Genomic DNA, 14,442 nt, shown 5'->3' on the forward strand with positions numbered 1-14,442 from the left:
ATATCTTTCTATAATATTTAGTTCTAATTTTATATAATTTATGAGGCTATATTTTAAGAGTCACATTTAAATTACATTTTGTATGCAAGGAATGCATTTTTTAATTCTGTTATTTTTTAAATTAATTTTAGTTTTTGATTTTTTTATTATTATTAATTTTAGATGTATCATTAAAATGTTTTGTTTGACAGTTCACAATCTGGAATTGCTTTCATAATGTTGTTTTTAGAGGGCAACTCAATGTGATTACATTATAAAATGTCCATATTTGCCCACCCACATGAAAAAATATTTTAGTTTTAATTTAAAGTAAATACTATAGTGTTTTTGAACCATGCTGTATATATTATAGTATTTACTACACTGTTAATAAATGCTACAGCATACTGTAGTATTAACTATAGTGAACTGATAAACTATAATAAATACTGTAGTATACTTTAGTTTTTACTACAGTAAACTGTTGTGTATTGTAGTACCCTATAGTTGTAGAAATCTTAGTATAGTATTGGGTAAAGTAATTTGTTTACATTACTATAATTGTTATATTACCACAGCAACTAGAATTAGAATTACCACAACAAATTAATTCAAGTACTTTACTATAGTATGGTTAAAAAAAAAAAAATTAATAGTAAAAAAAAAACTAAAGTATTTACTATAAATTAATATAGTATTTTTTTTTCATGTGGGCATAAAAGGATTACATATAAACATTTCCATAATGTATCTGCCAGTAACGTTAAAAGTTTGTTCATTTAATTAAGTAGCTAATTAAACTTCACTTATATATACTGTATTTAAAGTAAATGTAAATAAGTTAGCCTTTTGCCCATGCAATAAACAATGGAAACTAGTATTGGAATGTGAACAATGGGAAGTCATCAGAAACAGAGATGTCTGTGTATTCAAACAAACATTCCTAAATGTATTGCTTTCTTGCTACGGAATGCTTCCCATAACACAGATGGAGAGAATCAGTCCCACTTCTCTGCAGGTATTTCCGCATGGAGACCTTGGATGCAAGCTTGCATATCGGGTTTGAAGGCCTTTGTGTTTAGCCTTTGCTTGCACTTTTACAAGCTTGTTTTCTCCATAAATGACATTTGTCAAACGTGATGTGAATTGCAGACGGCCACAACTTCAGTGTTGTATTTTTTTCAGCATCAGCAAGGTGTGATCTTTTAAAAAGCTGTTGTGTGTAAGTTCTACAAAAGTATTCTGCAAATGAAAGTTACTTGTGCTTCATTTCCATTGGGCTGCACAAGCAAATACTTTAATATTCAAAATCACCTAATGGTACATTCTGTCTTTTTCATCTCTTCTCAGACCAGTGAATCTGCTTCTGGACAGGACCAGCACTGACATCACTTCCTTTCACACAATGGGTGATTGGCTGGAGAGTGCGAGGACATTGCCCTGTAAAGATGCATTCAGTGGGGTCAGCTACAGCTCCTGTGATACACTGGCCAAAACCTCAGCAGAGTAAGAGCATTTCTCCTAAGCCTTTCTCTTTTTGTATTATAAAACTAAAATCTACACTACCGATCAAAAGTCTGGAATAATTAATTTTTTTTAATGTTTTCAAAAGAAGTCTCTTACTCACACTAATGCTGCATTAATTTGATTATTTTTTTTTTAAGGATTTGATTAAAATACAGTTACATTGTGAAATAGTATTACAATTAAAAATAACAGTTTTCTATATTAATATATTTTAAAATGTAATTTATTCCTGTAATGCAAAGCTGAATTTTCAGCATCATTACTCCAGTATTCAGTGTCACGTGATCCTTCAGAAATCATGAAAATATGATGATTTGGTGCTTGGTTATTTACGAAATATTCAAAAGTTACATTATACATTTACATTATAAATGTCTTTACATTGTATCAATTTAATGCATCCTTGCTGAATAAAATAATTTATTTTAAATTAATTAAATTTTCAAATATATTGAAAACAGTTATTTTAATTTGTAGAAATATCTCACAATATTACTTTTGTACTGTATTTTTTTTATCAAATATATGCAGCCTTTCAACAACATTAAAAAAGACTTAATTATTCCAGACTTTTGAATGATAGCCTATTTGTGTGAACAATCATAAGTGCAAACATATTTTTGTTTATACTGTGCATATCATCAGTTTTGATGGAACAGTCGAACATGAAAATTCTGTAATTTTCTCATTTGCTTGTTGTTTAGACCCAAATGATATTCTTTCTTACGTGAAACAAAAAAAAGGGATTTTTTATCGTCAGTTTTGATGTGTTTATTCCCTTATTTGGTCATTCTTCTGTTATAATTGTCCCTGTGCTTAAGGGTTAGCATTCTGTACTTTTAAGTCCAAGGCAAAAGACAAGCGATTATAATTTAAGTTTGTTGGCATAAAACAGTTTAAAATCGATGCAGAAGACGATGACAAATTTATTTACAGATCAGTTTCCAGTAAATGAAGCCCAGCTTTGGTTAATCCTTTAAAGGTGGCCATTACATTTGTTATTAATCTCCAGTGACAGTGCTTTAGTAATGTTTTCTTCTATTGTAATCCAATAAATGGAAGAAAGAAAGAAAAAAAACTCTTTTGCCAAAAGAAAAAGTGCTGTCCTCCTACAATCCCCAGTCTTGGAAGCGATCTAATGGCTTGAGTTGGGCACATTCCCCTGAGTCAAACAAATTTCTAATAATAAAGACCCTATTCTGCTCCACAGTGTGGATCTGCATTAATGGGAAATGCTTTGTAGATGTTGATTGGGAACCTTGCCTTGCCTGGTTAGCATCTCTTAAAACCACTTTTCAATTCCAATGACGAGCTATTTGACAATGTAAATAATTTGACATTCATAACTTGAGAATGATCAAAGGTCCGGTCTGGGAACAGTGGCAGTGCTGTGCTGCATGTTACCCTTAGGACTAAACATGTAAACACTCAGCAGTCTGTAATTAGGGCTGCTTTTGGTTATATTTTGTTCTGATGTCAGCGTAAATAATCAAATGCAAATAGCTTAACACACACAACACCCATATTGGGTTTAACATCTAAAAAGCAAATGGACACCACCACTCCCTTTACTTACCACATAATTAAAACAATTATTTTTGTGAATTTTAATGGCAAATATATTTGATTTATATGCTTAAACTGCTGAAAAGAACAAGATCATCATTATATATTAGACAACTGAAAAAACCACTAAAACAAGATCATCATTATATATTAGGTTTTGGACAACTGTACTAACCTTTTCTACCTACCCTGTTAAAAAAAAAACTGCATATGCTGGTTAGTTATATTTTTAAGCATGGTAGCTGGTTATAAACTGGTCTTGAGCAGGATCTAGTTGCTCAGGACCAGTTTATAACCAGTCAAGACCAGCTTAAACCAGCACATGACCAACTAAGGACCAGCTCAAACCAGTTATCATCATTCAAAACATACCTAATATACACTCTAAAAACTGCTGGGTTGAAAACAACCCAAATTGTTTTTTTTTAACCCAGCGCTGGGTCAAAAAGGGAGGAACCTAGCGCTGGGTTATTTTATAATTAAACAACAAGTTGGGTTATTATGTTGTCCTCACATAACCCCAGCATGCTGGGTTGCTTTTTATGCTTTAAAATTATTACATTGCTAGGCTAAAATGAACCCAAATCGAGCTAGTCATTAAACATACAAATCTTGTTCCTTATTCATTTTTTTTAAAATCACTTTTTTCTTCTCACACAAAGAATACACTATGAAAAGGTAAATATTTATTTAAAAACAAGAACAAAGCACAAAAAGTAAAAATGCATGTAAGAAGAAAACTGCAGAAAAGTATGGCATTAACCAGCTACCAGAGTTTTTATATCATAAATAATGCTTTGAACATTTGTTGAATATAACTTAAGATCAAATTTGACTTTTTTGGTAAATTTTATATATTGTATAAAAATACACAAAAAACACTATTATACAATAATTGTACAATTAGTTAAGTTAAGTTCTTTACAAACTATTCTGGCATGACAGTACACAAATAAACCACAACATTAACACTGATATTATAAAATTTAACAGACGCAAGTGTGTGAAGGAATGTGAGCATTTGTATAAATGACAGAGTGTAAACTCCATTTCTCCTAAACAACACAGAACAAGCATTTAACATTTTGTTTTTACAAATTATACACTTACAGTTTGATTCATGGTCCATAAATACAGAATCATACATCACTGTCAATTTTCATGATCTCTTTAGCATAATTGATGTAGTCACGAAGAAACCCCATCAGCACAGCATGTGACATCTTCTACATCATCCAGAGCAGCGTCCTCCTTTAAAACCACTGTTGCATCAGTTTAGGGGAAAGGACATTCTCTTCTTTGACCAGCATTCATCCCAGTGACCACCTGCTCTTCATTAGTGGCCTAAAACGTTTGAAAAAAGAAAACATTTAATTAAATTATCCATTTTCAGATAGAGGTGTATTCACATCAGTAAGGATGGGTAAATAGTCTGTTTTATAATTTTATAATTTCAATACTTTGTGTGGTTTTTTTTTGTGAGAATTATTCCTTTAAGAAAGGAAGACCAAGAATGAGGACTCTCCAAATCAGACAACTCCAAAGTTGGTTTGAATTCTGCAATGAAAAATACAGACATCAATGGTTTACATAAAATATGAGCATGTAATCACATTGTTGTTGCATCACAGTGTGAAGTAAACAGGCAGGAGACAACAGAAACATTTATTTTCTAAAAATAACTTACACAAATCTCAAAAGAATGATGCTCTCCTATGTCTCTGGCTTTCAACATCTACAAAAACAAAAAACAAACATTCTTTTACTCTTAGTAAAAAATAAATTGATAACATGGAATTATGAAGTTTACTTGCCTTAAACTGTCTTTCCCTCTCTTCCAAAGAAAATTGCCTCCTCCTCACACAAGCAGGCTTCTGTGTCCTTAACTCCAAAGTTGGTTTGAGTTCTGCAATGAAAAACACAGACATCAATGGTTTTCATGAAATATGAGCACGTAATCACACTGTTGTTGCATCAAAATGTGAAGTAAACAGGCAGGACACAACAGAAACATTTATTTTCTAAAAATAGCTCATATCAGTCTCAAAAAAATGAAGTTATTTTATGTCTCTGGCTTTCAACATCTACAAAAACAAACATTCTTTTAGTCTTAGTTAAAAAATAAAAAACGATAACATTATGGAATTATGAAGTTTACATGCCTTAAAACCATCTTCCCCTCTCTTCTGAAGAAGCTGAGAAAATCACCTTCTCCTCACACAAGCAGACTTTTGTGTCGGTGCGGGGACAATGAAGACACAGGCTCAACAAGTCTGAAATATTACATGCAAAACATTACTTTTAACAATTATCACCTCAACAGTCTCAAAATAATTATGCTAGTCTTTATTACATAACGCCGTTTCCTTTAGGAAACTACATTCAGTTTAACCGCGAAAAATAAGACAACAAATTAACATGAAAATGTGTTAATAACCGTCTATTAACACCTCAAAAAGCGCAGATATTGTAAAATCTTATGTAAACATGACATAAGACACTCACGGAGGTTATATTAAAAGTACCTCTTCCGTTCAGTAAAAGAGGCCATTAAGACGTTTCTCCGTTTCTGAGGCGAAAACCGCATCCGCATATTTTTCATTATAAGCTCTTTTATTTCCGCCTTCCATGAAACCTCAAAACACTCCCGGACATAAACAATGAATGATAACTTTACATTTTTAATCTTTACTTACCATAATGTCTTTCACTCGCTTCTTGCTTCTTTCATGCTGAGAAAATGGTGGCTTCTCGCACTGGCATCATCCGATGTTAACGTGACGTGCTTGCTCTCTTTCACGTCCGCGTTCCCAACCCAGCATCGCTGGGTTATGATCAAGACCAATTTTCAACCCAAAATTGGGTTAAAACAACCCAACGTCCTACACGGTGGTCTCAACCCAGCATTTGGATTGGAAAAACAACCCAGCGTTTTTTAGAGTGACCTACCATACTTATTTTTTCAACAGGGTAACTAGCTTAACCAACAAAACCACCCACCAGATTCAGCACTGACAGCATGCAAGATCAATCGGCTTCACTAAGTTTTGCTGGTAAACAGCATTCATCAACTAAGCCAACATCAAACCATCACTAACCAGCCAAAGCTAAACCACACCAGAATAATAAACCACTACTAACCAGACTAAAACCAGCACCAAATCAGTTCTAGACAGCATATGAACCAGAATTTAACCACATAAACAAGCCCCGAAGTAAAAGCACACCAACATTAATCAATACTAACCAGTGACAAGTCAATACTGACAAGCATAAAAACCAAAACTAAATGACTAAAAGACCAGCATTGCACCAGCATGGGAATTTATATTGATCTTTTCAGCAGTACTGCACCAATTTGAGAGCCTTCAAAAAAGATAAAGATTGACATCTGCACCTCAAAAATTGCTTCATAAAATTGTGCAAATTTAAATAAGCTATTGGCGTTTAATGGGTCTACCAGGAAGATGAAGAATTGCAGGAGAGATCATTATTGATGATTCGGTCACTTATCACTTTACTTTGGTTGTGTTGTTGTTGGGGATTTAGTAAGTTTACCAGATGTTTGACCTCTTACTGCAATTTCATGGTAAATTGTGCAGAACGATAGGCTCTTTATTTTATCATTGAAGGTTTTTCCTTATTTAGCACAAGTCACATTAAATCTGTAGACAAATCTGAATTGATATGGCAGGCAGTGTGCAGTGGTTCTACTTTTTTGTGTCTTGTTGAGTTATTTCTGGCAAAACAACAGGTTTTGTTTTTTGTTTTGTTTTTTGTTTTTTGTTTTGTTTCGTTTTGGTTTAAAAAATGTAAGTTAATTGAATTCAAATGACACTTTTTTTTATATTAAATCGTAAATAAGTTCTAAATTGCCACTTAAAACAAAGCTCTTTTTTCCATGTCTGTTTTGCTTAGTAGCCTGGAGGGGGAAAAAATGTAATTAAAAATATAAGAGTATATATTTTCAGTCTTTTATGTACTTATCAAATAGGCCTATACTTAAGTATACTTGGTTTATACTGACAAGTACACAAAAAAGTCAAAGCATATATTGTGAGTTATGACTCTTTCATACAAGAGTTGACTATTATGTTTTATTTTCTACACATATTGGCATCTTTTAGGTACTCCAGCATATGTTTTACCTCCTGATAAACCTCCTGATAAATGTTCAAGTTTATAAAAACAAATCAGCTTTGGGTGCAATAGTTTAGAGTAAAATACTACATGGGTGGAGCTAAACTTGATCTTTTAGTATACAGTGCTATTAACATACACAGAAACATTTGTATCATTTTATTAATAATTATTTCATGATGTGTGTGTGTAAACTATAAGTATGATTTTTAGTTAACTGAAAGAAAATTTACAAGAAGTAACTATTAAACTGGTTTACTGAGTGTATACTTCCAAGTTTTATAAATTAAAAAGCGAACTAAACATTGGCCTAGAGTATACAGTAGCTAGTAAACTAACAGTACCCCTTTTAGTATAGTTCACAGAAGCAGTTAGATGTAAATTAGCTGTAAACTCATTGTCTACTGTTATAGTATAAACAATAAACTAATAATTGAACCAAATTAGTCCAAGACATATTGAAATTGTACACTTACAAGTGTACTACTAGTACATTGATTTTAGTATACTTACTACATAAAGTATATTTTGGAAAACACTGGAGCTTTACTTAAGTTTGCTAAAATGACCTTGAAGTATACTTCTTTTTTGTAATGGATTTTTATAAAAATAAAATGATTTGACCAAACTAGTTTGCATTCTGTTTTCTTAAGCGACAAGATGTCTTGCAGCTGTTATAATGGTGTTACTTCTTGATTTCAGTTGTTTGCATTCACAATGTATCCTAGCATTTTAATTAGCATTACAGACAACATGCCTCTGAATTTCTTAAATCTGCTTTATTGAAGCTTGAGTTTGACTCTGTAGTAGATCAAACGACTTTTGTCACATAGAAATGTTGCAGGCCTGTCTTGATTGATATTGTGAGCGTTTGTTTGGCTGATGTCAGTGCATTAGCAGTGCATTGACGATAAACAGCCTGTGTGTCAGTCGATCTAAAGCTGTATTCTGCCCATAGAATCTGTCTGACTGAAGTCAGGCCAGCAGCCACGTGCCCTGAGTGGGAGCCGTCCATGGGAATCACAACACTTTAAAGCTTATAGACTGGACGGTGGGTTCTGATAGTAGCTTTTCTGTTACTGGCTGCTCCCTCAAGCTTTTGCTTGCGCTCATGTCCAGATCAGGACTAAATCGCTGCTGCACCTTCTAGAAGTGTTTCTAACAGAACTCGTGCCTGAGGTGTGCATAGATTGTAATTTTAACCTGCTTGCACTAATATGCTATAATGATCTTTACTGCACAGCTTTTGCATCCCTTGATCTGACAATACTAAGAAAAATGATTTGTTGTTGTTTTGCAAAAGCTTCTGTATTTGAGGTGTTCATTAAAGTGATTGGTTTGCCACATTTTTGCAATGTACAGTCGGATCTAATGCGAAAAACGTGACTTAATGTGAGTTTTTGTAAAACTTAAAATAGACAGTACAAATTGCTGCAGTTTCCAGTAGAAATGTCCATTGAGTTGAATTTTATTTTATACAGAGGAGGCCTTAACAAGGCTAAAAAAGTAATATTCTAGTAACTTAAATACCACATTCATTAATCATTTTTTCAGCCTAATTAAATATAATTGTAGACCTAAAATTCAACCAGAGAAGAGGCCACTACAGAGAGTGGGGCAAACCCAAAACACAAGCTCTATCAGTAGGTCTTAAAATAGATATGCAACAAAACATTTGTTTCTGGATAGTTGGCCAAAATTAAAAAGCTATTATAACTTTTGCCCGTCCTGCCAATATTTCCACTGGCCTGGCACAAATATTTTAAACTGTTAGTTTGAACAAATATTTAATGTTTAAATTAGATTATTATTATTATTATTATTATTATTATTATTATTATTATTATTATTATTATTATGTGATGTATTTAAATTAAACAAATTTGCAACTACAATATTCATTATTTTAATTCAAAATGTTAATATCCAATTTCCAATAATTATTTTAATCACACATCCAAAAGTGTGAGGTTATTTTTTTATTTATTTTATTTTTTAGAAATAAATACTTATTTCTGTATTTTATTTATGTTAAATTGAAAGTTACAATAATATTACAAAAGTTTCTGTTTCAGATAAATTCTGTTCTTTTGAACTTTTGTATTCATCAAAGAATCCTTCAAAAAAAAGCACAGTTTCCACAAAAATATTAAGCAGCACAACTGTTATCAACATGATAATAAGAAATGTTTCTTGAGCAGCAAATCGGCATATTAGAATGATTTCTGACACTGAAGACTGTAGTTTTGAATTATTATTCTACTAAATTCAGCTTTGCATCACAGGAAAAAAATACATTTTAATATACAGTATGTATAGAAAACATTTTCATTTTATAATATTTCATAATATTACAGATTTTACTGTATTTTTTATCTAATTAATGAAGCCTAAGAGACTTCTTTGAACAATAGTGTATATACTGAACCCATGCAATATCTTTATTTGAACAGAACAAATTTTACTCATTACTCCTCATAACCTTGTCGTAGTAAAAAGTAAACAGTTTTTTCAGCACCACTGCTGTTCATTTCACCTGTGACAGTACCTGCAGCGACGCATTTTACGCTGTGCAAAAACCCATGTAGAGTCACGTTTTTCCTATGAGACTGAGTCGGATATGTGCACACGGGATGAACTCATCCATATGGTAAGTCTGGAGTGTCTATCCACGATTGTAAATAATGCAAGCTCCTGTCAGCTGTTGCATGGATCTCATTAAATGAAAAATGTCGTTCTTTTTCCCTCCGGGGTAACCCTTACAGTGCTGTTCCTTTCAAATTACAGTAGAAATAACCGTCTCAGAAAATGAAGCAGCTACTCCAATTTCTCATCACAGGAAGCTGTAAATCAGCCCAGTGTTTAAGTTATAACACAAAGTCTGTCACGAGTCCAGCTTCTCAGCTTATTGTATGCGTATGGCAGCATGGTGTCCTCCTGGAATACTTCGGCCTACATGACTGACACTAGCGATCTGAGGCAGAGCGCCGCTGCGGGCTTGTCATTAATGTCACCGTATGTCAAACCGCGAGCGCTATATTACCCATCCTCACTGTCTCTCTCTCTCCTCTCTGACAAACAGGGACTTCAAGAAAGTTGGTGTGACGATTGTTGGACCTCAAAAGAAGATCGTGAGCAGCCTAACAACACTTGAAACACACTCAAAGAACGGTCCAGTTCCTGTGTAAAATAAAAAATGAGCGATGGAAATGAAAGACACCTAAACGAGATTGATGCTGCTTTGGCTTTAACAGACAGGAAGTAGATTTTAAACGAAAAGAGGAAGTGGAACTACAATTCTTGAACACATGTGCGAAGCAGAACAACCTTCCTGGAGAAAGATCACGTCTTCCTGGGCACGAGGGGCAAAGAAGATGAGCGCTTCTCCCAGCGATTATCAGCTGGGAGAGAGGCAGATGAGCCGCATGGCTCCTCCTAGAGGATGGAAGCCGGTTCGATCTGAACGGATTTAACGAAGAGCTCTTCACATGTGGCAGGGGAGCATTAAAAAGCCTTCAGGAAAAACTTTGCATAGGCATCCGTCTTCCTTTTGGAAGGTAGCACTTCAGAGAGGCAATAGCTTGCACCCCAGAGTTTTGGTGGTTTCTTGTAGAAAAGCCCCCTTTATTGATTCTTCTGAAGAACGGCAGGAGAAATACAGATGGTTACTGTTAGAGCAATCTGGTGATGCTTGTTAGGATCTGAAACGTTTGGCTATATATTTGATAATTGACCATTAATCTGCAAGTGCAGAGAACCATTCTCCAGAATCAGGGATGGAGGAGCGGAGACTTTGGGTAAACATGCCATTTTAATGGTTTATTTCCTAATGTAGCCCATGAAACATGTTTGTTTGCACCACTGTGTTCAGATGATATATGGATTCATTATCTAATAAAACAATACAATATACAGAAAAGGAACTGTTTACTAGAATCAGTAACAGTCATAATGCATCACATGAGAAAAGCGGTCAGAATAGAGTGATGATGTGTTTTTGCAGGCCAACCCAAATCTTGTATCTCCGATAGGAGTTTGCCATTGGTTTTTGGATTATTGTTGAAAATAGGCTCTTACACTTCCAGAGCTTATTTTAGGCGTTTAACCAAAAGTCCATTCACAAAATCCATTGAAGATGGAAGCGGAAGTGCTAAAATGTGAACTTTTTGGCCTGCAAATATATATCATCCTTGCAGCTCTCTATACCAGCAGGATTTGGACTCAGATAGGATGTATATGAGGTACATAGGCTGTGTTGGAAATAAAATACTAGCTTACTACATACTGAACACTCCCCGTTTTGTTTAGTATGTGAAACAAAAGATTTTGCCACAACATGTTAAATAATTGTCATGTGACCTCATCTTAGTTAAGTCAGTGACATGCAATTATCAACTTGAAAATAAATCAGGTTTCTTTGCATTTTTTTAATCCAATTATGTGTAAAATTCATACTGAAATCATGTTGACTTGATTTTGATTTGACGCGATTCACCTCGGATTTGGCTTCACTTTTCGTTCGTCCCCACAGATGCTCTCTATTCCAATCACCTGATTACATTCTGGCAACACCTACAGTTCCCAATCCAAATCAGTTCCCAATTGATTAAACAAAGTCCCACCCTCCATTTTTTCTTGTTGAATATCCTTGAAATCAGATTACGGAAAGAAAATAAGTTGTATATGTCACTTCACATTGAGTTTAGCGTTTGGCAACCAATCAAATAATGAGTCAAGAAAGATCATTAAATATCACTTGTGATTTTATCTTTTTTCTAAACTAGTTCACCTAGAAATGAACATTTGGTCTTCATTTACTCATAGTCACGTCAATCCAGGCCTGGCTTTATTTTTTATGCAGAACATAGAAGATATGAGATTTTGTTTGTTTGTTTGTTTTTAGAAGAAGAAAAAAAGCTATACAATGTGCAATGTGCAAAGAAGTCAATGTGCACCAAAACTGTTCGGTAACCAACATTATTCAAAATATCTTTTGTCTTCCACAGGCAAATTAAATTCATCCAGTGTTGGAACTTTTTTGGGTGAACTATCCCTTTAAGCGCAAACCCCACCCCACAGACGATTTCATTGGTCGACTCAATCAGGCAGCCACCTGTCAAAAGAGGTTCAGACGTTTCAGGCAATCATTGCTGTTAACAAAGTCCAATGAAATCCACAGGGCAGAGTTTACACTGAACTGCTTTGTGAAAAAAAAAAATAACTCCGATATTACAGCTACATGCAGTATTTAATTATACTGGAAATAGAAAATCAAATTAAGCATGTTGCATTGTGGGATTCATTATTCTGTGAAGCTCTGTTGAATACTGCACATTTTGCCTGGAGATTCCATGCTTTCAGAACATTTGCATACTGTGCGCAGTATATAAAATATATACTTCAGGAGTAGTAAGAGTAGAACGGTAGTGTGCTATTCTGTACATTACCATGCTCTGTGGTTTCCTGCAGCAAAGTTCACACTGAGATCAGGACTATGATATCTTCCAGAAGTTTCATGTGGAGGGTTATTCAGAAAAGGACAGCTGAAGGACAGTCTTCAAAATGCAAGGTTCTTCATCATTTATTAGTTTGAGACTTCATATGGGCTTAATATCATTATCCGAATATTTTCTTAAGACATCCTGATCATAAAATCAAAAATACCACTAATGGTGCACAAATGACGGTCTGACCATGTACTGCACTACATTATGAAGGAACAGTCCATTTTTCCTCTTCGTCCCTTTCATTCTGCCTGTAAATGTTGCTTTCTCCCTGCTGTCAGCATGTACATATGTGAACTGGACCTGTGGTGATAGCAGTGGTGACTGTAGAGGTACTATTATTTACCCGGCCATCCCTTTGTACAAATGTCTGTATGTATGTATAAAAGAATGAACAAAATATCTGTGCAACCTTTACAAAACTCATTTGTATGATATTTTATGTTATTTTGTATTATATTTGTTTTACATAAAAACAATTATAATGACTTATTATTTATTTCTTAGCAACAAACCACCATACACAGTGCCGATTTTATTTTATTTTATTTTTTTCATAGCATTCAGTAAGTTATGACATGGTTATGTTTCGACCCTATCAGTGTTTTTATATTTTACTTTGTTGAAGATGATGTTTTTTGAAGAGCAATACTGTTTTGCGTCCTGTTCCCCTTCTTTAGATTGATGTGTGTGTGTGTGTGTGTGTGTGTGTGTGTGTGTGTGTGTGTGTGTGTGTGTGTGTGTGTGTGTGTGTGTGTGTGTGTGTAGATGGCCTTGTCTACTAATGTAAAATGATTTGTAGTGGAAACATTTATATTTTTATAATAAACATTCTCAAAATATTTTCTAAAGAATGAATGCTAAGATGAAAGTGTCTCGCTTTACTGTTTGTTTTGCTCACACTCTCTCTCTCTCTCACACACACACACACACCCTCTATGATAAAAAAAACATATATTATAGTCAATAAAGTTACAATATTTTTTTTCTATTAAGCTACTGAAAAATATATGTAGATATATTTAAATATATTTATATTAAAAGACTGAAAACACCCCACTTTTCTGATTAAGATTTTTATTTTCATTGATTAAATTAATTGAAATTCATTTAGAAAATGAATGAATGAAATGAAGGTAAAAGTGTAGTTGTAGAGTGTGTATATATATATATGTGTGTGTGTGTGTGATATTGTATATCAGTGTTTGTGTGTGTGTGTGTGTGTGTGTGTGTGTGTGTGTGTGTGTGTGATTTATTAATTATTAATTGTGCTTAACTGTGATAAAAAATTAATATATAAATCATAGTTAAAAATAATAAATCATTAAAAATCCCATTTTTAATTCCCTTAAAAATTATATTTGATATTTTTTAAATTTGACTGAATGTGTAGAAGGTATGTTTTCATTCATATAATTTTTTATAATATATGTAATGACTTATTACATACAAATAATAAAAAAATAAAATAATATAAAATCAGCAAGTCATTGACCTATACAGTATCCTTTCATTGTGGAAACTCCTAGTTCTTCTAAATTAATCAGAATAAATAGATTAATTTGTGCAAGCTCTTCATCATCACCTCAAAAGTGTGAATATCAGCACTGTGTTTTGGGCTCTCAGCAGGTGTGAAGGAGGACGCTCACAGGCGTCTGATCTGGGTCACAGATTCTGCTAGGCTCAGATAAGACACTATTATGTTTAGGCCTCAGGGAGCCCCACA

The 14,442-nt window shown here is 33.7% G+C and overlaps 1 protein-coding gene across 1 annotated transcript in view; it reads left to right on the top strand.

The window, feature by feature from the left end:
- LOC109098602 (ephrin type-A receptor 3-like) overlaps window positions 1-10,638 on the top strand; it is a 123,459-nt gene extending 112,821 nt beyond the window's left edge. Inside the window, exons 16-17 of the mRNA XM_042730766.1 lie at window positions 1,330-1,485; window positions 10,295-10,638. Of these exons, the coding sequence (XP_042586700.1) occupies window positions 1,330-1,485; window positions 10,295-10,400 (262 nt within the window). The 3' untranslated portion in view covers window positions 10,401-10,638. The remainder of the gene's footprint in view (window positions 1-1,329; window positions 1,486-10,294) is intronic.
- Window positions 10,639-14,442: the final 3,804 nt, after the last annotated feature.

The sequence above is a fragment of the Cyprinus carpio genome, chromosome B9 (genome assembly GCF_018340385.1).
Source record: "Cyprinus carpio isolate SPL01 chromosome B9, ASM1834038v1, whole genome shotgun sequence".
NCBI lineage: Eukaryota > Metazoa > Chordata > Actinopteri > Cypriniformes > Cyprinidae > Cyprinus > Cyprinus carpio.